This window comes from Ranitomeya imitator, chromosome 2 (genome assembly GCF_032444005.1).
Source record: "Ranitomeya imitator isolate aRanImi1 chromosome 2, aRanImi1.pri, whole genome shotgun sequence".
In the NCBI taxonomy this organism is placed as follows: Eukaryota; Metazoa; Chordata; class Amphibia; order Anura; family Dendrobatidae; genus Ranitomeya; species Ranitomeya imitator.
The window spans coordinates 790,743,913-790,771,289 of record NC_091283.1 but is presented as its reverse complement, the minus strand read 5'-3'; the positions used below and the strand labels follow the sequence as shown (position 1 = coordinate 790,771,289).

Below are 27,377 nucleotides of genomic sequence, written 5' to 3'. Positions count from 1 at the left end.
AATATATACTGCCAGGGGGAGGGCTTCCTGTTGGCTGGGGATTTATCAGGCTGCCAATTTATCTTACAAATACTGAGGTAAAAATACTGAGCAAATAACGTGTGAACGAGGTCTAATACAGGAGGAGATGACACACAGGTATATACTATATACAGGAGGAGATGACACACAGATATATACTATATACAGGAGAGATGACACACAGGTATATACTATATAGAGGAGGAGATGACATACAGGTACATACTATATACAGGAGGAGATGACACACAGGTATATACTATATACAGGAGGAGATGACACACAGGTATATACTATATAAAGGAGCAGATGACCTACAGGTATATACTATATACAGGAGGAGATGACCTACAGGTATATACTATATACAGGGGAGATGACACACAGGTATATACTATATAGAGGAGGAGATGACATACAGGTACATACTATATACAGGAGGAGATGACACACAGGTATATACTATATACAGGAGGAGATGACCTACAGGTATATACTATATACAGGAGCAGATGACCTACAGGTATATACTATATACAGGAGGAGATGACCTACAGGTATATACTATATACAGGAGGAGATGACACACAGGTATATACTATATACAGGGGAGATGACACACAGATATATACTATATACAGGAGAGATGACACAGGTATATACTATATAGAGGAGGAGATGACATACAGGTACATATATATACAGGAGGAGATGACATACAGGTATATACTATATACAGGAGGCGATGACACACAGGTATATACTATATACAGGAGCAGATGACCTACAGGTACAGTGGGGCAAAAAAGTATTTAGTCAGTCAGCAATAGTGCAAGTTCCACCACTTAAAAAGATGAGAGGCGTCTGTAATTTACATCATAGGTAGACCTCAACTTTGGGAGACAAACTGAGAAAAAAAAATCCAGAAAATCACATTGTCTGTTTTTTTAACATTTTATTTGCATATTATGGTGGAAAATAAGTATTTGGTCAGAAACAAAATTTCATCTCAATACTTTGTAATATATCCTTTGTTGGCAATGACAGAGGTCAAACGTTTTCTGTAAGTCTTCACAAGGTTGCCACACACTGTTGTTGGTATGTTGGCCCATTCCTCCATGCAGATCTCCTCTAGAGCAGTGATGTTTTTGGCTTTTCGCTTGGCAACACGGACTTTCAACTCCCTCCAAAGGTTTTCTATAGGGTTGAGATCTGGAGACTGGCTAGGCCACTCCAGGACCTTGAAATGCTTCTTACGAAGCCACTCCTTCGTTGCCCTGGCGGTGTGCTTTGGATCATTGTCATGTTGAAAGACCCAGCCACGTTTCATCTTCAATGCCCTTGCTGATGGAAGGAGGTTTGCACTCAAAATCTCACGATACATGGCCCCATTCATTCTTTCATGTACCCGGATCAGTCGTCCTGGCCCCTTTGCAGAGAAACAGCCCCAAAGCATGATGTTTCCACCACCATGCTTTACAGTAGGTATGGTGTTTGATGGATGCAACTCAGTATTCTTTTTCCTCCAAACACGACAAGTTGTGTTTCTACCAAACAGTTCCAGTTTGGTTTCATCAGACCATAGGACATTCTCCCAAAACTCTTCTGGATCATCCAAATGCTCTCTAGCAAACTTCAGACGGGCCCGGACATGTACTGGCTTAAGCAGTGGGACACGTCTGGCACTGCAGGATCTGAGTCCATGGTGGCGTAGTGTGTTACTTATGGTAGGCCTTGTTACATTGGTCCCAGCTCTCTGCAGTTCATTCACTAGGTCCCCCCGCGTGGTTCTGGGATTTTTGCTCACCGTTCTTGTGATCATTCTGACCCCACGGGGTGGGATTTTGCGTAGACCCCAGATCGAGGGAGATTATCAGTGGTCTTGTATGTCTTCCATTTTCTAATTATTGCTCCCACTGTTGATTTCTTCACTCCAAGCTGGTTGGCTATTGCAGATTCAGTCTTCCCAGCCTGGTGCAGGGCTACAATTTTGTTTCTGGTGTCCTTTGACAGCTCTTTGGTCTTCACCATAGTGGAGTTTGGAGTCAGACTGTTTGAGGGTGTGCACAGGTGTCTTTTTATACTGATAACAAGTTTAAACAGGTGCCATTACTACAGGTAATGAGTGGAGGAAAGAGAAGACTCTTAAAGAAGAAGTTACAGGTCTGTGAGAGCCAGAAATCTTGATTCTTTGTTTCTGACCAAATACTTATTTTCCACCATAATATGCAAAAAAAATGATAAAAAAACAGACAATGTGATTTTCTGGATTTTTTTTTCTCAGTTTGTCTCCCATAGTTGAGGTCTACCTATGATGTAAATTACAGACGCCTCTCATCTTTTTAAGTGGTGGAACTTGCACTATTGCTGACTGACTAAATACTTTTTTGCCCCACTGTATATACTATATACAGGAGGAGATGACATACATGTATATGCTATATATAGAAGATGACATGCAGGTATATACTATATACAGGAGGAGATGACACAGATATATACTATATACAGGGGAGATGACACACAGGTATATACTATATACAGGAGGAGATGACATTCAGGTATATACTATATATAGGGGAGATGACACACAGCAGGTATATAATATATACAGGGGAGATGACATACAGGTATATACTATATACAGGAGATGACATACAGATGTATACTATATATAAGGGAGATGACAAACATGTATATACTGAGGTGATGAGGTGAAAATGAGAGGTGTGAGGTGAAAATGAAAAGGTGTGAGTGCAAAATGAGAGGAGTGAGGAAAAATAATGGAGTGATCAGAAAATGACAAATGTGAGGTTGAAATGACAAGTGTTAGGGGGGAATGAGAGGAGTGAGGGGGAAAATGAGAGATGTGAGGGAGAAAATGAGAGATGTGAGGGGGAAAATGAAAGATGTGATTGGGAAAATGAGAGGCGTGATGGGAAAATAAGAGAAGTGAGGTGCTATAACTAACCACAGATATTTACTATGCCCAGGCAACGCCGGGCTCTTCAGCTAGTATATATATATATATATATGTCATTGACACACACATAACTGTGAGGGATATTTTAAAATACAACAGATATGCAATGTTTTACTTTATGTAAACCATGTCTCATATCCTGTCGGGTTCGGTAATTATTTAGCAAAAGCCGGCAATTGAATTATCAGCTTTTCTGCTATCTAGCTCTGTATGAAATATAAATAGATACATCTAATATATAAAGCTGAATGTGTGTGTGTATGTGTGTGTGTGTGTGTGTATGTATGTCCGGGATTGGCATCTGCACCGTCGCAGCTACAGCCACAAAATTTTGCACAGTCACATGTCTGGACCCCGAGAGCGTCATAGGCTATGTTGTGAGGCGAAATTTTAATCCCGCACGTTCCAATTCACCAAACAATTTTGCCCCTATCTACATAATGGGGAAAACAGTGAAAGGAAAAGTGTTGGAGGCGTCGCAGCTACAGCCACAAAATTTTGCACAGTCACACGTCTGGACCCCGAGAGCATCATAGGCTATGTTGTGAGGTGAAAGTTTAACCCCACGCTTTCCAATTCACCAAACAATTTTGCCCCTATCTACATAATGGGGAAAAAGTGAAAGGAAAAGTGTTGGAGGCGTCGCAGCTACAGCCACAAAATTTTGCACAGTCACACGTCTGGACCCCAAGAGCATCATAGGCTATGTTGTGAGGTGAAAGTTTAACCCCACGCTTTCCAATTCACCAAACAATTTTGCCCCTATATACATAATGGGGAAAAGTGAAAGGAAAAGTGTTGGAGGCAAATTAACAGCTGCCAGATGTGAACAAAGGGGACTTAAAGAATGAGAGCGATGGCGCCAAAGAGTAAATACCGTACAGTTGCTAAGGTGGGGCCCCGACATGGGATACTCACCACACACGGGGATATGAACACACACACAAAATGCGACACACACTACCACGTGCTTGAACACATATTACCCTCAGCACACATTTCACCACACATACACCAACCTCGCCACATAAAAGTCGAAACACAAAAGTCGCCGCTCAAAACTCGCCACGCGCAAAACTCGCCACATGCAAAAACTAGGCTCACGCAAAACTCGCCACAAGTGCAAAACTCACCTCATGGAAAACTCGCCAAACGCAAAACTTGCACACGTGGAAAAATAGCCACATGCACAAAAGTTGCAACACATGCAAAAGTTGCCTCACACAAAACTTGCACATACTCAAAAGGCACCACACATAAAACTCGCCACGCGCAAAACTCGCCATGTGCAAAACTTGCTGCACACAACTTGCTACACTAACCTGTCACATGCAACTCGACACACAAAAAGTTGCTACACGCATGTTGCCACACAAAACTCATCTCACAAAAGTCGCTACATGCATGTCGCCACACGCAACTCAACACACACAACTTGACAAACGAAACTCGCCCTAAAACACACACAAGTCTGGTCTTATCCTTCAAAAATAAAAATCTGATTAATAAGCAGACAAACTACAACAAATGTACCATATAGGAAATACGGCAGCTGTCAGTCACATGACCTGTCTATTATGTGTATGTGTGAGCTAATATATACTGCCAGGGGGAGGGCTTCCTGTTGGCTGGGGATTTATCAGGCTGCCAATTTATCTTACAAATACTGAGGTAAAAATACTGAGCAAATAACGTGTGAACGAGGTCTAATACAGGAGGAGATGACACACAGGTATATACTATATACAGGAGGAGATGACACACAGATATATACTATATACAGGAGAGATGACACACAGGTATATACTATATAGAGGAGGAGATGACATACAGGTACATACTATATACAGGAGGAGATGACACACAGGTATATACTATATACAGGAGGAGATGACACACAGGTATATACTATATAAAGGAGCAGATGACCTACAGGTATATACTATATACAGGAGGAGATGACCTACAGGTATATACTATATACAGGGGAGATGACACACAGGTATATACTATATAGAGGATGAGATGACATACAGGTACATACTATATACAGGAGGAGATGACACACAGGTATATACTATATACAGGAGGAGATGACCTACAGGTATATACTATATACAGGAGCAGATGACCTACAGGTATATACTATATACAGGAGGAGATGACCTACAGGTATATACTATATACAGGAGGAGATGACACACAGGTATATACTATATACAGGGGAGATGACACACAGATATATACTATATACAGGAGAGATGACACAGGTATATACTATATAGAGGAGGAGATGACATACAGGTACATATATATACAGGAGGAGATGACATACAGGTATATACTATATACAGGAGGCGATGACACACAGGTATATACTATATACAGGAGCAGATGACCTACAGGTACAGTGGGGCAAAAAAGTATTTAGTCAGTCAGCAATAGTGCAAGTTCCACCACTTAAAAAGATGAGAGGCGTCTGTAATTTACATCATAGGTAGACCTCAACTTTGGGAGACAAACTGAGAAAAAAAAATCCAGAAAATCACATTGTCTGTTTTTTTAACATTTTATTTGCATATTATGGTGGAAAATAAGTATTTGGTCAGAAACAAAATTTCATCTCAATACTTTGTAATATATCCTTTGTTGGCAATGACAGAGGTCAAACGTTTTCTGTAAGTCTTCACAAGGTTGCCACACACTGTTGTTGGTATGTTGGCCCATTCCTCCATGCAGATCTCCTCTAGAGCAGTGATGTTTTTGGCTTTTCGCTTGGCAACACGGACTTTCAACTCCCTCCAAAGGTTTTCTATAGGGTTGAGATCTGGAGACTGGCTAGGCCACTCCAGGACCTTGAAATGCTTCTTACGAAGCCACTCCTTCGTTGCCCTGGCGGTGTGCTTTGGATCATTGTCATGTTGAAAGACCCAGCCACGTTTCATCTTCAATGCCCTTGCTGATGGAAGGAGGTTTGCACTCAAAATCTCACGATACATGGCCCCATTCATTCTTTCATGTACCCGGATCAGTCGTCCTGGCCCCTTTGCAGAGAAACAGCCCCAAAGCATGATGTTTCCACCACCATGCTTTACAGTAGGTATGGTGTTTGATGGATGCAACTCAGTATTCTTTTTCCTCCAAACACGACAAGTTGTGTTTCTACCAAACAGTTCCAGTTTGGTTTCATCAGACCATAGGACATTCTCCCAAAACTCTTCTGGATCATCCAAATGCTCTCTAGCAAACTTCAGACGGGCCCGGACATGTACTGGCTTAAGCAGTGGGACACGTCTGGCACTGCAGGATCTGAGTCCATGGTGGCGTAGTGTGTTACTTATGGTAGGCCTTGTTACATTGGTCCCAGCTCTCTGCAGTTCATTCACTAGGTCCCCCCGCGTGGTTCTGGGATTTTTGCTCACCGTTCTTGTGATCATTCTGACCCCACGGGGTGGGATTTTGCGTAGACCCCAGATCGAGGGAGATTATCAGTGGTCTTGTATGTCTTCCATTTTCTAATTATTGCTCCCACTGTTGATTTCTTCACTCCAAGCTGGTTGGCTATTGCAGATTCAGTCTTCCCAGCCTGGTGCAGGGCTACAATTTTGTTTCTGGTGTCCTTTGACAGCTCTTTGGTCTTCACCATAGTGGAGTTTGGAGTCAGACTGTTTGAGGGTGTGCACAGGTGTCTTTTTATACTGATAACAAGTTTAAACAGGTGCCATTACTACAGGTAATGAGTGGAGGAAAGAGAAGACTCTTAAAGAAGAAGTTACAGGTCTGTGAGAGCCAGAAATCTTGATTGTTTGTTTCTGACCAAATACTTATTTTCCACCATAATATGCAAAAAAAATGATAAAAAAACAGACAATGTGATTTTCTGGATTTTTTTTTCTCAGTTTGTCTCCCATAGTTGAGGTCTACCTATGATGTAAATTACAGACGCCTCTCATCTTTTTAAGTGGTGGAACTTGCACTATTGCTGACTGACTAAATACTTTTTTGCCCCACTGTATATACTATATACAGGAGGAGATGACATACATGTATATGCTATATATAGAAGATGACATGCAGGTATATACTATATACAGGAGGAGATGACACAGATATATACTATATACAGGGGAGATGACACACAGGTATATACTATATACAGGAGGAGATGACATTCAGGTATATACTATATATAGGGGAGATGACACACAGCAGGTATATAATATATACAGGGGAGATGACATACAGGTATATACTATATACAGGAGATGACATACAGATGTATACTATATATAAGGGAGATGACAAACATGTATATACTGAGGTGATGAGGTGAAAATGAGAGGTGTGAGGTGAAAATGAAAAGGTGTGAGTGCAAAATGAGAGGAGTGAGGAAAAATAATGGAGTGATCAGAAAATGACAAATGTGAGGTTGAAATGACAAGTGTTAGGGGGGAATGAGAGGAGTGAGGGGGAAAATGAGAGATGTGAGGGAAAAAATGAGAGATGTGAGGGGGAAAATGAAAGATGTGATTGGGAAAATGAGAGGCGTGATGGGAAAATAAGAGAAGTGAGGTGCTATAACTAACCACAGATATTTACTATGCCCAGGCAACGCCGGGCTCTTCAGCTAGTATATATATATATATATGTCATTGACACACACATAACTGTGAGGGATATTTTAAAATACAACAGATATGCAATGTTTTACTTTATGTAAACCATGTCTCATATCCTGTCGGGTTCGGTAATTATTTAGCAAAAGCCGGCAATTGAATTATCAGCTTTTCTGCTATCTAGCTCTGTATGAAATATAAATAGATACATCTAATATATAAAGCTGAATGTGTGTGTGTATGTGTGTGTGTGTGTGTGTATGTATGTCCGGGATTGGCATCTGCACCGTCGCAGCTACAGCCACAAAATTTTGCACAGTCACATGTCTGGACCCCGAGAGCGTCATAGGCTATGTTGTGAGGCGAAATTTTAATCCCGCACGTTCCAATTCACCAAACAATTTTGCCCCTATCTACATAATGGGGAAAACAGTGAAAGGAAAAGTGTTGGAGGCGTCGCAGCTACAGCCACAAAATTTTGCACAGTCACACGTCTGGACCCCGAGAGCATCATAGGCTATGTTGTGAGGTGAAAGTTTAACCCCACGCTTTCCAATTCACCAAACAATTTTGCCCCTATCTACATAATGGGGAAAAAGTGAAAGGAAAAGTGTTGGAGGCGTCGCAGCTACAGCCACAAAATTTTGCACAGTCACACGTCTGGACCCCAAGAGCATCATAGGCTATGTTGTGAGGTGAAAGTTTAACCCCACGCTTTCCAATTCACCAAACAATTTTGTCCCTATATACATAATGGGGAAAAGTGAAAGGAAAAGTGTTGGAGGCAAATTAACAGCTGCCAGATGTGAACAAAGGGGACTTAAAGAATGAGAGCGATGGCGCCAAAGAGTAAATACCGTACAGTTGCTAAGGTGGGGCCCCGACATGGGATACTCACCACACACGGGGATATGAACACACACACAAAATGCGACACACACTACCACGTGCTTGAACACATATTACCCTCAGCACACATTTCACCACACATACACCAACCTCGCCACATAAAAGTCGAAACACAAAAGTCGCCGCTCAAAACTCGCCACGCGCAAAACTCGCCACATGCAAAAACTAGGCTCACGCAAAACTCGCCACAAGTGCAAAACTCACCTCATGGAAAACTCGCCAAACGCAAAACTTGCACACGTGGAAAAATAGCCACATGCACAAAAGTTGCAACACATGCAAAAGTTGCCTCACACAAAACTTGCACATACTCAAAAGGCACCACACATAAAACTCGCCACGCGCAAAACTCGCCATGTGCAAAACTTGCTGCACACAACTTGCTACACTAACCTGTCACATGCAACTTGACACACAAAAAGTTGCTACACACATGTTGCCACACAAAACTCATCTAACAAAAGTCGCTACATGCATGTCGCCACACGCAACTCAACACACACAACTTGACAAACGAAACTCGCCCTAAAACACACACAAGTCTGGTCTTATCCTTCAAAAATAAAAATTTGATTAATAAGCAGACAAACTACAAGAGCAACAAATGTACCATATAGGAAATACGGCAGCTGTCAGTCACATGACCTGTCTATTATGTGTATGTGTGAGCTAATATATACTGCCAGGGGGAGGGCTTCCTGTTGGCTGGGGATTTATCAGGCTGCCAATTTATCTTACAAATACTGAGGTAAAAATACTGAGCAAATAACGTGTGAATGAGGTCTAATACAGGAGATGACACAGGTATATACTATATACAGGAGGAGATGACACACAGATATATACTATATACAGGAGAGATGACACACAGGTATATACTATATAGAGGAGATGACATACAGGTACATACTATATACAGGAGGAGATGACATACAGGTATATACTATATACAGGAGGAGATGACACACAGGTATATACTATATACAGGAGCAGATGACCTACAGGTATATACTATATACAGGAGGAGATGACATACAGGTATATGCTATATATAGAAGATGACATACAGGTATATACTATATACAGGAGGAGATGACACACAGATATATACTATTTACAGGGGAGATGACACACAGGTATATACTATATACAGGAGGAGATGACATACAGGTATATACTATATATATAGAAGGAGATGACATACAGGTATATACTATATATAGGGGGAGATGACATACAGGTATATACTATATACAGGGGAGATGACACACAGCAGGTACATACTATATACAGGGGAGATGACATACAGGTATATACTATATACAGGAGATGACATACAGGTGTATACTATATATAAGGGAGATGACAAACATGTATATACTGAGGGGAAAATGAGAGGTGTGAGGTGAAAATGAAAAGGTGTGAGTGCAAAATGAGAGGAGTGAGGGAAAATAGTGGAGTGATCGGAAAATGACAGATGTGAGGTCGAAATGACAAGTGTTAGGGGGGAATGAGGGGAGTGAGGGAGAAAATGAGAGATGTGAGGGGGAAAATGAAAGATGTGATTGGGAAAATGAGAGGCGTGATGGGAAAATAAGAGAAGTGAGGTGCTATAACTAACCACAGATATTTACTATGCCCAGGCAACGCCGGGCTCTTCAGCTAGTATATATATATACAGTTAGGGCCAGAAATATTTGGACAGTGACACAAGTTTTGTTATTTTAGCAGTATACAAAAACATGTTCAGAAATAAAATTATATATGTAATATGGGCTGAAAGTGCACACTCCCAGCTGCAATATGATAGTTTCCACATCCAAATCGGAGAAAGGGTTTAGGAATCATAGCTCTGTAATGCATAGCGTCCTCTTTTTCAAGGGACCAAAAGTAATTGGACAATGGACTCTAAGGGCTGCAATTAACTCTGAAGGCGTCTCCCTCGTTAACCTGTAATCAATGAAGTAGTTAAAAGGTCAGGGGTGGATTCCAGGTGTGTGGTTTTGCATTTGGAAGCTGTTGCTGTGAGCAGACAACATACGGTCAAAGGAACTCTCAATTGAGGTGAAGCAGAACATCCTGAGGCTGAAAAAAAAGAAAAAATCCATCAGAGAGATAGCAGACATGCTTGGAGTAGCAAAATCAACAGTTGGGTACATTCTGAGAAAAAAGGAATTGACTGGTGAGCTTGGGAACTCAAAAAGGCCTGGGCGTCCACGGATGACAACAGTGGTGGATGATCGCCGCATACTTAATTTGGTGAAGAAGAACCCGTTCACAACATCAACTGAAGTCCAGAACACTCTCAGTGAAGTAGGTGTATCTGTCTCTAAGTCAACAGTAAAGAGAAGACTCCATGACAGTAAATACAAAGGGTTCACATCTAGATGCAAACCATTCATCAATACCAAAAATAGACAGGCCAGAGTTAAATTTGCAGAAAAACACCTCAAGAAGCCAGCTCAGTTCTGGAAAAGTATTCTATGGACAGATGAGACAAAGATCAACCTGTACCAGAATGATGGGAAGAAAAAAGTTTGGAGAAGAAAGGGAACGGCACATGATCCTAGGCACACCACATCCTCTGTAAAACATGGTGGAGGCAACGTGATGGCATGGGCATGCATGGCTTTCAATGGCACTGGGTCACTTGTGTTTATTGATGACATAAGAGCAGACAAGAGTAGCCGGATGAATTCTGAAGTGTACCGGGATATACTTTCAGCCCAGATTCAGCCAAATGCTGCAAAGTTGATTGGACGGCGCTTCATAGTACAGATGGACAATGACCCCAAGCATACATCCAAAGCTACCCACGAGTTCATGAGTGCCAAAAAGTGGAACATTCTGCAATGGCCAAGTCAATCTCCAGATCTAAACCCAATTGAGCATGCATTTCACTTGCTCAAATCCAGACTTAAGACGGAAAGACCCACAAACAAGCAAGACCTGAAGGCTGCGGCTGTAAAGGCCTGGCAAAGCATTAAGAAGGAGGAAACCCAGCGTTTGGTAACATAGTAACATAGTAACATAGTTAGTAAGGCCGAAAAAAGACATTTGTCCATCCAGTTCAGCCTATATTCCATCATAATAAATCCCCAGATCTACGTCCTTCTACAGAACCTAATAATTGTATGATACAATATTGTTCTGCTCCAGGAAGACATCCAGGCCTCTCTTGAACCCCTCGACTGAGTTCGCCATCACCACCTCCTCAGTCAAGCAATTCCAGATTCTCACTGCCCTAACAGTAAAGAATCCTCTTCTATGTTGGTGGAAAAACCTTCTCTCCTCCAGACGCAAAGAATGCCCCCTTGTGCCCGTCACCTTCCTTGGTATAAACAGATCCTCAGCGAGATATTTGTATTGTCCCCTTATATACTTATACATGGTTATTAGATCGCCCCTCAGTCGTCTTTTTTCTAGACTAAATAATCCTAATTTCGCTAATCTATCTGGGTATTGTAGTTCTCCCATCCCCTTTATTAATTTTGTTGCCCTCCTTTGTACTCTCTCTAGTTCCATTATATCCTTCCTGAGCACCGGTGCCCAAAACTGGACACAGTACTCCATGTGCGGTCTAACTAGGGATTTGTACAGAGGCAGTATAATGCTCTCATCATGTGTATCCAGACCTCTTTTAATGCACCCCATGATCCTGTTTGCCTTGGCAGCTGCTGCCTGGCACTGGCTGCTCCAGGTAAGTTTATCATTAACTAGGATCCCCAAGTCCTTCTCCCTGTCAGATTTACCCAGTGGTTTCCCGTTCAGTGTGTAATGGTGATATTGATTCCCTCTTCCCATGTGTATAACCTTACATTTATCATTGTTAAACCTCATCTGCCACCTTTCAGCCCAAGTTTCCAACTTATCCAGATCCATCTGTAGCAGAATACTATCTTCTCTTGTATTAACTGCTTTACATAGTTTTGTATCATCTGCAAATATCGATATTTTACTGTGTAAACCTTCTACCAGATCATTAATGAATATGTTGAAGAGAACAGGTCCCAATACTGAGCCCTGCGGTACCCCACTGGTCACAGCGACCCAGTTAGAGACTATACCATTTATAACCACCCTCTGCTTTCTATCACTAAGCCAGTTACTAACCCATTTACACACATTTTCCCCCAGACCAAGCATTCTCATTTTGTGCGGCACGGTATCAAACGCTTTGGAAAAATCGAGATATACCACGTCCAATGACTCACCGTGGTCCAGTCTATAGCTTACCTCTTCATAAAAACTGATTAGATTGGTTTGACAGGAGCGATTTCTCATAAACCCATGCTGATATGGAGTTAAACAGTTATTCTCATTGAGATAATCCAGAATAACATCCCTCAGAAACCCTTCAAATATTTTACCAACAATAGAGGTTAGACTTACTGGCCTATAATTTCCAGGTTCACTTTTAGAGCCCTTTTTGAATATTGGCACCACATTTGCTATGCGCCAGTCCTGCGGAACAGACCCTGTCGCTATAGAGTCACTAAAAATAAGAAATAATGGTTTATCTATTACATTACTTAGTTCTCTTAGTACTCGTGGGTGTATGCCATCCGGACCCGGAGATTTATCTATTTTAATCTTATTTAGCCGGTTTCGCACCTCTTCTTGGGTTAGATTGGTGACCCTTAATATAGGGTTTTCATTGTTTCTTGGGATTTTACCTAGCATTTCATTTTCCACCGTGAATACCGTGGAGAAGAAGGTGTTTAATATGTTAGCTTTTTCCTCGTCATCTACAACCATTCTTTCCTCACTATTTTTTAAGGGGCCTACATTTTCAGTTTTTATTCTTTTACTATTGATATAGTTGAAGAACAGTTTGGGATTAGTTTTACTCTCCTTAGCAATGTGCTTCTCTGTTTCCTTTTTGGCAGCTTTAATTAGTTTTTTAGATAAAGTATTTTTCTCCCTATAGTTTTTTAGAGCTTCAATGGTGCCATCCTGCTTTAGTAGTGCAAATGCTTTCTTTTTACTGTTAATTGCCTGTCTTACTTCTTTGTTTAGCCACATTGGGTTTTTCCTATTTCTAGTCCTTTTATTCCCACAAGGTATAAACCGCTTACACTGCCTATTTAGGATGTTCTTAAACATTTCCCATTTATTATCTGTATTCTCATTTCTGAGGATATTGTCCCAGTCTACCAGATTAAGGGCATCTCTAAGCTGTTCAAACTTTGCCTTCCTAAAGTTCAATGTTTTTGTGACTCCCTGACAAGTCCCCCTAGTGAAAGACAGGTGAAAGTGCACAATATTGTGGTCGCTATTTCCTAAATGCCCAACCACCTGCAGATTTGTTATTCTGTCAGGTCTATTAGATAGTATTAGGTCTAAAAGTGCTGCTCCTCTGGTTGGATTCTGCACCAATTGTGAAAGATAATTTTTCTTGGTTATTAGCAGAAACCTGTTGCCTTTATGGGTTTCACAGGTTTCTGTTTCCCAGTTAATATCCGGGTAGTTAAAGTCCCCCATAACCAGGACCTCATTATGGGTTGCAGCTTCATCTATCTGCTTTAGAAGTAGACTTTCCATGCTTTCTGTTATATTTGGGGGTTTGTAACAGACCCCAATGAGAATTTTGTTACCATTTTTCCCTCCATGAATTTCAACCCATATGGACTCGACATCCTCATTCCCTTCGCTAATATCCTCCCTTAAAGTGGACTTTAGACAAGACTTTACATAGAGACAAACCCCTCCTCCTCTCCGATTTTTACGATCCTTTCTAAACAGACTGTAACCCTGTAAGTTAACTGCCCAGTCATAGCTTTCATCTAACCATGTCTCGGTTATTCCCACTATGTCAAAGTTACCTGTAGATATTTCTGCTTCTAGTTCTTCCATCTTGTTTGTCAGGCTTCTGGCGTTTGCGAGCATGCAGTTTAGAGGATTTTGTTTTGTTCCAATCTCCTCACTGTAGATTGTTTTAGAAATGTTCTTACCTCCCTTCTGAGTATGTTTTCCTGGGTCGTCTTTGTTCGAGTCTAATGTTTTTCTTCCCGTCCCCTCTTCTTCTAGTTTAACGCCCTCCTGATGAGTGTAGCGAGTCTTCTGGCGAATGTGTGTTTCCCAGGTTTGTTGAGGTGTAGTCCGTCTCTGGCGAGGAGTCCATCATACCAGTAATTCACACCGTGGTCCAGGAATCCAAATCCTTGTTGTCTGCACCATCGTCTTAGCCAGTTGTTTGCATCAAGGATCCTGTTCCATCTCCTGGTGCCATGCCCGTCTACTGGAAGGATAGAAGAAAAAACTACCTGTGCATCCAGTTCCTTTACTTTCTTCCCCAACTCTTCAAAGTCCTTGCAGATTGTCGGTAGGTCCTTCCTTGCCGTGTCATTGGTGCCAACATGTATCAGAAGAAATGGGTGGACGTCCTTGGAGCTGAAGAGCTTTGGTATCCTATCGGTCACATCCTTGATCATCGCACCTGGAAGGCAGCATACTTCTCTTGCAGTTATGTCCGGTCTGCAGATGGCTGCTTCGGTGCCTCTCAGTAGTGAGTCTCCCACCACCACCACTCTTCGTTGCTTCTTGGCTGTACTTTTTGCTGTCACTTGTTGCTGTGTGCCCTTTTCTTTTTTGCTTGCTGGTATTGCTTCATTCTTAGGTGTGCCATCTTCATCCTCTACAAAGATTTGATATCGGTTCTTCAGTTGTGTGGTTGGTGATTTCTCCATGGTCTTCTTGCTTCTTTTGGTCACATGCTTCCACTCATCTGCTTTTGGAGGTTCTCTGACACTTTTTGCACCTTCTGTGACCAGTAGAGATGCTTCTGTTCTGTCTAGAAAGTCTTCATTCTCTTTGATGAGTTTCAAAGTTGCTATTCTTTCTTCCAGACCCCGCACCTTTTCTTCTAAAAGGGCCACTAGTCTACACTTCTGACAGGTGAAATTGGATTCTTCTTCTGGTCGATCTGTGAACATGTAGCACATGCTGCAGCTCACCATGTAGGTTGTCACATCTGCCATGTTGCTCCTAGATCCTGCTGACTTGCTGTGTGTTTTCCTTCTTGTGTAATCTACTCAGCCAAGCTCTCTTGCAATAATGTCCTACAGGCAAAAATTCTTCAGAAGGCACCTGGAATATGCAAATTAGCCTCCTGAAGCTTGAATCCCTGGTTTGGTGATGCTTTCGAAGCAGCTGGTCCCGGCTGTACCCAACGATCTTCTAGCTTAGGGAGACTTCGCTTCTCCCAGAAGGCACCTGGAATATGCAAATTAGCCTCCTGAAGCTTGAATCCCTGGTTTGGTGATGCTTTCGAAGCAGCTGGTCCCGGCTGTACCCAACGATCTTCTAGCTTAGGGAGACTTCGCTTCTCCCAGAAGGCACCTGGAATATGCAAATTAGCCTCCTGAAGCTTGAATCCCTGGTTTGGTGATGCTTTCGAAGCAGCTGGTCCCGGCTGTACCCAACGATCTTCTAGCTTAGGGAGACTTCGCTTCTCCCAGAAGGCACCTGGAATATGCAAATTAGCCTCCTGAAGCTTGAATCCCTGGTTTGGTGATGCTTTCGAAGCAGCTGGTCCCGGCTGTACCCAACGATCTTCTAGCTTAGGGAGACTTCGCTTCTCCCAGAAGGCACCTGGAATATGCAAATTAGCCTCCTGAAGCTTGAATCCCTGGTTTGGTGATGCTTTCGAAGCAGCTGGTCCCGGCTGTACCCAACGATCTTCTAGCTTAGGGAGACTTCGCTTCTCCCAGAAGGCACCTGGAATATGCAAATTAGCCTCCTGAAGCTTGAATCCCTGGTGATGTCCATGGGTTCCAGACTTAAGGCAGTGATTGCCTCCAAAGGATTTGCAACAAAATATTGAAAATAAAAATATTTTGTTTGGGTTATGTTTATTTGTCCAATTACTTTTGACCTCCTAAAATGTGGAGTGTTTGTAAAGAAATGTGTACAATTCCTACATTTTCTATCACATATTTTTGTTCAACCCTTCAAATTAAACGTTACAATCTGCACTTGAATTCTGTTGTAGAGGTTTCATTTCAAATCCAATGTGGTGGCATGCAGAGCCCAACTCGCGAAAATTGTGTCACTGTCCAAATATTTCTGGCCCTAACTGTATATATATATATATATATATATATATGTCTCACTGACATATATATATATATATATATATACATATATATATATATATGTCTCACTGACATATATATATATAGACTGTATATATGTTTTCATGAATATTTGAGCCCATGGATCCATTATATGTCCATTTTGCAAGCCGGCGAGAAAATCTCACCATACGGATGCCATACGGATGACACACGGATACTTTTTGGAGAAAAACTTGCATCCTCGCATTGAATACGGATGACATAGGGATCACTGTTCATTAACATTTCTGTGTATCTCGGCCGTAAAAAACAGACCCTATTTTTATACATTAGGTGTAACGCAGGCCAAAAATACTGTCTCATCCATGACACCCTTCTTTTCATAAATCTGCTGTGTTTTCCTTTCTCTCGACACCCCATTCTAAAATATTTATTTTTGTTCTTGTGCTTTATAGATCTAAAAATCAAAGATCCAGCCCAGAGTGGAAGAAAAAAAGCAAACAGACAGGGGAGGGCAGCTTTTTAAGTACTGAAATACGAAGATCTGAAGGTATAACTGTGGGTAAGTGGGGACCCTGAGACAGCACAGGATTATGAAGGGACAGAGGCTATACGTAGGATAGGCATAGGGGCTTTGGTATATAGATGCAGGACCTTTCAGTTGGGGGCATGAGTACTCCAAGAGAGTGAGGTGAAGAAGAAGCTAGTTAGATAAAGAAGGACCTTTTGAAGCATGCTGTGTTATTGTAATGATAGTTCCAAAATATGTGCCGCCACCCGCAACCATAAACTGTGAGCCTCTTTACTGTACAGAAGATGTAAAAGCCAAGTGTGATTCCTGCTACATAATGTATACATGTTCCACCTGTTCCACTACAGTTTATTTTTGAATACTGGAGTGGCTTCTTCCTGATTAAGCTACTGGGCCCTGATTTGCCATACCATCCAGCAACCTGCGATCTAAATAACCAAACTGACCTTAGCACACCTTGACATTGGAGACAGGGAATGTGATGAAGAGAGAGAAGAGATGTAGACAAGTGGTGACAAATAGCTGTTGGGATGGGGTCTTGCACCTTATTGCAGGAGATAGATGGTCATGCTTTAAAATGTGGTGGGTGCAAGGAAGAGAATCCCTCTGAGAAGCAGAATTGGAAAAGGCCAGAGATTTTCCAGTCATAGAGGCATTGTTGAATAATTTCAGGGCTTTATTGGAGAAGGGAGGCAGCTGCGACACCGACATTTCTGAAGCATCCTATGAGGTTGCTATAGAGCAGATGTGGCAAGATTGGCAAGTGATAATCTAAAAGATACTGTCCTTATGTCAGGTCAAACATACTGTAAGTCTTTTTCTTATTGTAACTGCTATTTTTTGTTCTTTGCTTGTGTTGTTGCAGGTACCCCTGTTTTAATATGATTATTGAGGAATTCATATGCTTGTTGTGATACCTTACAGGCAAATGTTAGGCTGAAAAATTGTCAATTAGGCCTTCTCAAGGAGGATGTGACAGTGTGTTCGATAAGAATTTTGGGAATACATGGTTTAGTTCAAGTTCCATTTTCACATCTCATTGGATAGGCTAGACATTCTGGAACTGCATGTGGGAGATAATAATTTAGGATTTAGCGTTAAGTGCAATTGCTTTTGGCTCATGACATGATTCCTCCATTAATTATTAGTTAGATTGGATATTATGGCTCGCTTTACTTGGAGAAATGTGCATTCAGTTGAAAGATAAATAAGGAGCACATAAAATTTATTACATAGGTTGCTCCCTTTGCAGCAAACAATGGGAGTATAATAGCTCAGCCTTTAGCATCCACAGTTGGATCTTGGTTTTCAATGTAGGTTTTTCAAAAAGCAATAGAATTGTGCATGACTCTTCCATATGAGGTGTCATGTGTGCGCTTGGTGGCAGGAATGGGTTCTGTAGATAGGGGTACAATTCAAAGAAAAGGAACACCTTTATATGAAGTAGCCCTAGGTGTGAATTGTTACAGGGAATCTGTCACCCCCTTTTTTGGCCTATAAGCTGCGGCCACCACCATCAGAGGCTTATCTACAGCAATCTGTAATGCTGTAGATAAGCCCCCGATGTAACCTGAAAGATAAGATAAACAAGTTAGATTATACTCACCCAGGGGCCATCCCAGTGCAGTCCAGTCCGATGGGCATCACGGTCCGAGTCCGGAGCCTCCCATCTTCATGCGATGACGTCCTCCTCTCTGCTTCCCATCGCAGCTCCTGTTGAGGGCAGAGCAAAGTACTGCAGTGCGCAGGCGCCTGGCCTCTCTGACATTTCCGGGTTACATCGGGGGCTTATCTACAGCATTACAGAATGCTCTAGATAGGCCCCTGATGGCGGTGGCCGCAGCTTATAGGCCAAAAATGGGGTGACAGATTCCCTTTAAGTGGAAAGAAATTAATTGAGTCAGTATTGGGCTTAGGTCTCAGCAAGATGTTGCAAGGGCAGCATTCAACTGGAGATGCACTAAAATTGGTATAGTGCGGTTGAGGGTCAGAGGCGTAATGTTAAAACTTTAAGGCTACGTGAACATGTTAATTATTTGGTGAGTTTTTCACGTCAATATTTGTAAGTTAAAACCAGGAGTGGAACAGTCTGAGGAAAGGTATAATAGAAACATATCAACACTTCTGTATTTTTTACCCACTCCTGGTTTGGCTTACAAATACTGAGGTAAAAAACTCAAATACTCAACGTAGGCACATGGCATAAAGGTATAAAATATAAAATATAACTTTTAATATAATTAGTTAAAAAAGACAAAAACAACAACAAACACCATGTACATGAAAAAGTGCTCTCTAAGTACACCCTATGATAATTTCCCTCATCTCCACACCTGCCTATCAGCGGAGGTTGGCACCCTATGTAAATATACGAGTGATGGTGCCCCCACTCCTTGGTGGCTGTCCCTCACTGCCCTAGATATCTCTATGATAGTAACCCATTCACCCACTCAACAAAATTGGGTGTGAAAAGAAAGGAATACCAGGACGGGCGGGGAGCTGGACATGTGGATATAAGTAGGCAAGTGTCAGAGAGATAAAAGGGCGAGTGAACTGACAGGCATCAATAAGATAAAGTTTAGATGATTAAAGACGTAAAACACTTTTGCGGTTTTGATTTGCTATCTAGTGGTATAAAAGTCACTAGTTGTATTTGCTGTTTGAGTTGCTTTTATTCAGTAAGTGAGGCTGAATTACATTGGTGTCACATAGTTATGTGAGTCTTTATTTTAGCGGTGAAAATGAGATATGGAATGGGTAGATTTTGTGGAGTTTGTAATGGACATCATGGTCAGGCTTGCTTAAGTCAAGGTCCTGTACGGTTAGAGGACAGCCCTCAGAACTATTCCTTTGAGTCCAAGGTACGGTAGTCAAATGCTAATCATGTTTGTATATAAGGGTCTTTTCTTCATAATAAATAAATGATTTACATTACCTATGAATACAAATGCAGATATTTCCACCACTTTAAGAACAACCGCTGCAATCACCAAAACCACATAGAGGTGTTGTGCTGGAGCTTTATGTACATACAGTAAAAAAAAAGTTGAGAGTTAAACAAGAAACAATAAAAGAGGGACAGTTGAGTTAAGGTACCTTCACACTAAACAACTTCACAACGATAACGATAGCGATCCGTGACGTTGCAGCGTCCTGGATAGCGATATCGTTGTGTTTGACACGCAGCAGCGATTAGGATCCTGCTGTGATGTTGTTGGTCGGAGCTAGAAGGCCAGAACTTTATTTCGTCGCTGGACTCCCTGCAGACATCGCTGAATCGGCGTGTGTGACACCGATTCAGCGATGTCTTCACTGGTAACCAGGGTAAACATCGGGTTACTAAGCGCAGGGCCGCGCTTAGTAACCCGATGTTTACGCTGGTTACCATCGTAAAAGTAAAAAAAACAAACACTACATACTTACCTTCAGCTGTCTGTCCCCGGCGCTCTGCTTCTCTGCACTCCTCCTGCATCCTGTGTCAGCGCCGGTCAGCCGGAAAGCAGAGCGGTGACGTCACCGCTCTGCTTTCCGGCCGATGTGCTCACAGTCAGTGCGGGAAGCAGAGCGCAGGGGACAGACAGCTGAAGGTAAGTATGTAGTGTTTGTTTTTTTTACTTTTACGATGGTAACCAGGGTAAACATCGGGTTACTAAGCGCGGCCCTGCGCTTAGTAACCCGATGTTTACCCTGGTTACCGGGGACCTCGGTATCGTTGGTCGCTGGAGAGCTGTCTGTGTGACAGCTCTCCAGCGACCAAACAGCGACGCTGCAGCGATCGACATCGTTGTCGGTATCGCTGCAGCGTCGCTTAGTGTGAAGGTACCTTTACAGTTCTCATCAGATCTGAGTTTTCCTTATCTTATTCAGCACATACTCAATCATTTACTACCTAGTAGAGCAGCCAAAAGGAGCACACTCCCACCACTTAAATTCACAGTATACTGTATATGCGGGGGAAAAATCCTCTGTCATATATGGCTAAATATATGCCATAAGGGTGTCATTTAGCATACATTTGAATATGAAACCTAAGAGTCGCAAATGTCCTACTGTAATGCAAAGCTTACTTGACAGCACTTTCCAAAATAACTAAATATGGAGAAAACATACATTGCAAGGTATAATTTGTAGCTTATCGCAGTGTATTGTAGATGTATGCAACTATATAGACATACAATTATGTGAAAGAGAGTTTGCCCCCTTCCTGATTTCTTATCCTTTTGCATGTTTGTTACACTGAAATGTTTCAAATCATCAAACAAGTTTAAATATTAGGCAAAGATAACACAAGTAAACACAAAATGCATGTCACAAACCAATACAGTTAAGTCCAGCGGACGACACAACTTACACTAACAATGGGATAGAATGGGGAGAGGAAGGCTCTCACAGTAGGGAACAGGGGATGCGACACCTCCTGAGCTCCAACCTGTGCCTGTCTCTAAACTCCCCTAAGGCATTAAGCGGGTCCTTCCCTCCGCTGCCATCTGGTGCCTAAACCCTGTTTCTTTCCTCACTATTCCCTGGTAAGGGCACTGACTGGCAAGGACGCTAGCCTCACCAGTGCAGAAGGTGAACAACACAGCGAGAGGGACAACAAGACAGGAAAAATAGAACTTAACACTGTCACGGCTGAAAAGCACCACACAGCTGGGGATATGGCACCATGACCACAAACTCCACAAACACAGCAGAAGCACCATTGCAACCAAAGAGCTCTTTACTCCAGGCTTGGTCAACATAGATTACTCTATTGCCGACAGTCAGCTGATGGGTCATGTTACGTGACTTTTTTTAAAGGATGGTGGATGTGGTCACCACCCACATCAGCTGACTGGCAATCAAACCAGAAACTGACCCTTGCTGCCACAAATCCAAAATTAATCGTGACAATGCAGTTTTTAAAAGAAGGTCTTTATTATTAAGGGGAAAAGAAATCCAAACCTACAGGGCTCTGTGTGGAAAAGTGATTGCCCCGCAAAACTTATAACTGGTTGGGCCACCCTTAGCAGAAACAACTGCAATCAAGTGTTTGTGATAACTGGCAATGAGTCTTTTACAACGCTCTGGAGGAATTTTGGCCCACTCATCTTTGCAGAATTGTTGTAATACAGCCACATTGGAGGGTTTCTGAGCATGAAGTGCCTTTTTAAGGTCATGCCACAGCATCTCAATCAGATTAAGGTCAGGAAGTTAACTAAGCCACTCCAAAGTCTTAATTTTGTTTTTCTTAAGCCATTCATAGGTGGACATGCTGGTGTGTTTTGAATCATTGCTTTGCTGCAAAACCTAAGTGCGCTTCAGCTTGAGGTCACAAACAGAGAGCCGGATATTCTCCTTGAGGATTTTTTGGTAGACAGCAGAATTCATGGTTCCATTTACCACAGCAAGTCTTCCAGGCCCTGAAGCGGCAAAACAGCCCCAGACCATCACACTATCACCACCATATTTTACTGTTGGTATGATCTTCTTTTTCTGAAATGCTGTGTTACTTCTACACCAGACGTAATTTAAGTGTGACAAACATGCAAAAGAATAGTAAATCAGGAAGTGGGCAAACACTTTCTCACACAACTGTATAAAGAAGAATCCATCATGAGAAGAATATTTTAAGCTACTTTTTCTGAAGGCTGCTCTATTGCTATTTGCGCCAAATTTATCAGTGTCACCCAATGTTTGATCAAATTTGAGCCTCTTTAGATTTAACACTTCTGAATACAGGTAATTTCCACTTTTTATGCCATCCCTTGCTGGAAAGAGAATTGATATTAAGTCACACTGGTGCTCACCACTTGCGGCCAGAAGTCTATAAGCGAGGACAGTCACCCAGCTGCTGGAATCTAAAACAGAATATGTGCCGATTCTCTGCAAGTATGAACAGTGACCTCAGAATATGATGCCGCGCTTAGGAGAGTATCGCCAGAGGTGCCGATGTAAAAAATCGGCAGGTAAAAACAGTCACCTACTGCCTCAGTGAATAAAGTTGAGCTAAGTGTTGTATCCTAGGTAATCCGCATAGTACTGGATACATACAAAACAAATGGGGGCAAAACGTCACTATACAATACAATATTCCTTGTAGCAGCACTTAATAACTATCTACTGAATGCTAAGGCCGGCTCAGCAACCTAAATAAGGGATTTCTGTGACTGCATGAACACAGACATGAGCAGTATGGCACTTACCCTAGTGATGGTGTACCAAGGTCTGTGTCATGGATTACATGCCGCTGCGTCCAGCTGTGCAGCTTGAAGCCTGAAGTTGCTGAGACGCGGATGGTAAGGTGGCGGGGAACAAGAACAGCTGTGCCGTACCAGAGGAGCCCCAACCAGTGGAATATTGTATTATCTAGAGACGTTTTGCCCCCATTTGTTTTGTATGTATCTAGTACTATGTGGATTACCTTGGATACAACACTTAGCTCAGCTTTATTCACTGAGGCAGTAGGTGACTGTTTACCTGCCGATTTTCTACATCGGCACCTCAGGCGATACTCCCCAAAGCGCGACATAATATTCTGAGGTCACTGGAATGAGATTTGCCACTTTGCTCAAACATAGCTTTTAACTTTTTTAAATTTTATGAAGACAGAAAAACGTCTAAAAGCCTTGATGCAATCCCTCCCAAAGTGTCTAAAACATCATAAATGTTGTGAAAGACACGTAATTTTATGTGATTCCTTTATATTACAAATTCCTGTTGAATGCACTACTATTGGCTTTGGCTCCAGAAGCTGTATAAAACTGCACTGGTGTGTTTTTTTTTTTTTTTTAAATGCTGTTTTTAAAACCTCCTGAATTAGAATTGATATTTGTGTCCCAGGAGTCTATTTTAATTCCCATAACATGATCTAACTATTAGGAATTACGACTGGGCTATGAATTAGTAACACAGTGACATAGTTAGCAAGGCCGAAAAATGACATTTGTCCATCCAGTTCAGCCTATATTCCATCAGAATAAATCCTCAGATCTACGTCTTTCTAAAGAATCTTAATAACTGTAAGATACAATATTGTTACGCTTCAGGAAGACATCCAGGCCTCTCTTGAACCCCTCGACTGAGTTCACCATCACCACCTCCCCAGGCAAGGAATTCCAGATTCTCACTGACCCAACAGTAAAGAATCCTCTTCTATGTTGGTGGAAAAACCTTCTCTCCTCCAGACGCAGAGAATGCCCCCTTGTGACTGTGACCTTCCTTGGTATAAACAGATCCTCGAAGAGATATTTGTATTGTCCCCTTATATACTTATAGTATACATGGTTATTAGATCGCCCCTCAGTCGCCTTTTTTCTAGACTAAATAATCCTACTTTTCCTAATCTCTATGGGTATTGTAGTTCCCCCATCCCCTTTATTAATTTTGTTGCCCTCCTTTGTACTCGCTCTAGTTCCATTATATCCTTCCTGTGCACCAGTGCCCAAAACAGTACACAGTACTCCATGTGCGGCCTAACCAGGGATTTGTAAAGAATGACTATAATGCTCTCATCATGTGTATCCACACCTCTTTTCATGAACCCCATGATCCGGTTTGCCATGGCAGCCGCTGCCTGGCACTGGCTGCTCCAGGTAAGTTTATCATTAACTAGGATCCTCAAGTCCTTGTCAGATTTACCCAGTGGTTTCCCGTTCAGTGTGTAATCGTGATATTGATTCCTTCTTCCCATGTGTATAACCTTACATTTATCATTGTTAAACTGCATCTGCTTCCTCTCTGCCCAAGTTTCCAAGTTATCCAGATCCATCTGTAGTAGAATACTATCTTCTCCTGTATTGACTGCTTTACATAGTTTTGTATCATCAGCAAATATCAATATTTTACTGTGTAAACCTTCTACAAGATTTTTAATAAATATGTTGAAGAGAATAGGTTTCAATACCGACCACATTTGGATCCTTTAGACGGAACCTGAAAACCCATCTCTTCAATGAAGCTTACAACCTGTAATGACCACATGGCCACCTCCACACCATCGGAGCTACTGCAACCCCTGACCTACTGTCTCCTTCCCCACAATCCTGTAGAATGTAAGCCCGCAAGGGCAGGGTCCTCTCCCCTCTGTATCAGTCTGCCATTGTTAGTTTTGTTTACTGTAAGTGATATTTGTATTTTGATGTAACTCCGTCTAATGTACAGCACCATGGAATTAATGGTGCTATATAAATAAATAATAATAATACCATTTATAACCACCCTCTGCTTTCTATCACTAAGTCTGTTACTTACCCATTTACACACATTTTCCCCCAGACCAAGCATTCTCATTTTGTGTACCAACCTCTTGTGTGGCACGGTATCAAACGCTTTGGAGAAATTGAGATATACCACGTCCAATGACTCACCGTGGTCCAGCCTATAGCTTACCTCTTCATAAAAACTGATTAGATTGGTTTGACAGGAGCGATTTCTCATAAACCCATGCTGATGTGGAGTTAAACAGTTATTCTCGTTGAGATAATCCAGAATAATATCCCTCAGAAACCCTTCAAATATTTTACCAACAATAGAGGATAGACTTACTGGTCTATAATTTCCAGGTTCACTTTTAGAGCCCTTTTTAAATATTGATACCACATTTGCTATGCGCCAGTCCTGTGGAACAGACCCCGTTGCTATAGAGTCACTAAATATAAGAAATAATGGTTTGTCTATTACCTTACTTAGTTCTCCTTGTGGGTGTATGCCATCCAGACCCGGAGATTTATCTATTTTTAATCTTATTTAGCCGGTTTCGCACCTCTTCTTGGGATAGATTGATGACCCTTAATATAGGGCTTTCTTTGTCTCTCTATGTTTCACCCAGCATTTTATTTTCCACCGTGAATACCGTGGAGAAGAAGGTGTTTAATATACTGTAGTAGCTTTTTCCTCGTCATCTACAACCATTCTTTCCTCACAATTTTTTAAGAGGCCTACATTTTCACTTTTGATTCTTTTACTATTAATATAGTTGAAGAACAGTTTGGGATTAGTTTTACTCTACTTAGCAATGTGCTTCTCTGTTTCCTTTTTGGCAGCTTTAATTAGTTTTTTAAAAAGTATTTTTCTCCCTATAGATTTTTAGAGCTTCAATGGTGCAATCCCCTTACTTCTTTGCTTAGCCACATTGAGGTTTTTCCTATTTCTTGTCGTTTTATTCCCCTTTAATTAAAAAAGGGTTTTGAATCTACTAGGATTTAAAATTAAAAATTACATTTTTTCATACTTTTTTTCTTTTTGTTATTTTTTCATTATTATTTGCTCCTTTTGCAAATAATCAAGCCTATTGGATTTTTTGTTCCAAATCTCAAATTACACAAGATTTTGCCTCCATAGTGTAAATTGTGTGGAATTTGTGAATTACTTGACATGACTGAATTTTTACAGCCAAATTGCAACTCTAAAATATTATGTTACCAGCAAGTTATACAAATATTTTTGATAGCACAATTTATCTGATAATTGTTGCCCATGCTATCAGAGTCTCCAGATAGATTTATCCTTGATGTGAAATTGTTCTCCTTTGTGGTAACACACTGAAATTCTTTAATTATTTAACTTGTGCATAGGGGATTGTTTCATTTTCAAATTCACTCAAATTTAAAAAAAAAACTGCAAAATATATCTGCAGAGCTAAGCACAGCTGTAAACTTTCTATATGCTAGTGATTCTAGTAGAAATCCACAGTATAATCCTCAGGGCAAGTGCATTTATACAGGTCATTATAGTCTTGATACATTAAGTGAATTACAACAACATGCCAAGTACACTACATAAATAGTATGAAGTCATGAAAAGTATATGGATAAAATCATTAAAAAAGTTTAAAAGTTAATAGTAGGCAAAAACCATTACATATTTGCATGGAAATACTCTAGAAACAAAACAAGGCTGTCATTAGTTTAATATTTTCATATTTCTCGATACTTTTACCTTTTGGTTTCTTAAGTCTTCTCATTCTGCCAGAATTTCTATGACTATAGTCATTGAGTGTAAGACTAAATCTTTTATTCTGTTTGCATGTCACACAGGATGTCTGGTTAGGTCAGTGCGTGGGTATATAAGTGACAAATGAAATCTTGCAACTCAAAACCATTTAAAGCATATATCTATGAAAATTTTACTAATATGAACGTTATTACCGTAATTATAAAAGCCTACTATGATTATACCAACCCCTATCTATGCCTTGTGTAAATTCTTTGATACATCTTAGAGTTTGCCTCACCCATGATGTCCAATTATGTTTTCTC

At 41.3% G+C, this 27,377-nt stretch overlaps 1 protein-coding gene across 1 annotated transcript in view; it reads right to left on the bottom strand.

Annotated features, from left to right (window-relative positions):
* LOC138667785 (C-type lectin domain family 2 member B-like) overlaps positions 1 to 27,082 on the bottom strand; it is a 39,914-nt gene extending 12,832 nt beyond the window's left edge. The window contains exons 1-2 of the mRNA XM_069755873.1: positions 27,058 to 27,082; positions 20,075 to 20,158 (exon numbers count right to left, since the gene is read on the bottom strand). Of these exons, the coding sequence (XP_069611974.1) occupies positions 20,075 to 20,158; positions 27,058 to 27,082 (109 nt within the window). The remainder of the gene's footprint in view (positions 1 to 20,074; positions 20,159 to 27,057) is intronic.
* Between the last annotated feature and the right edge of the window lie 295 nt (positions 27,083 to 27,377).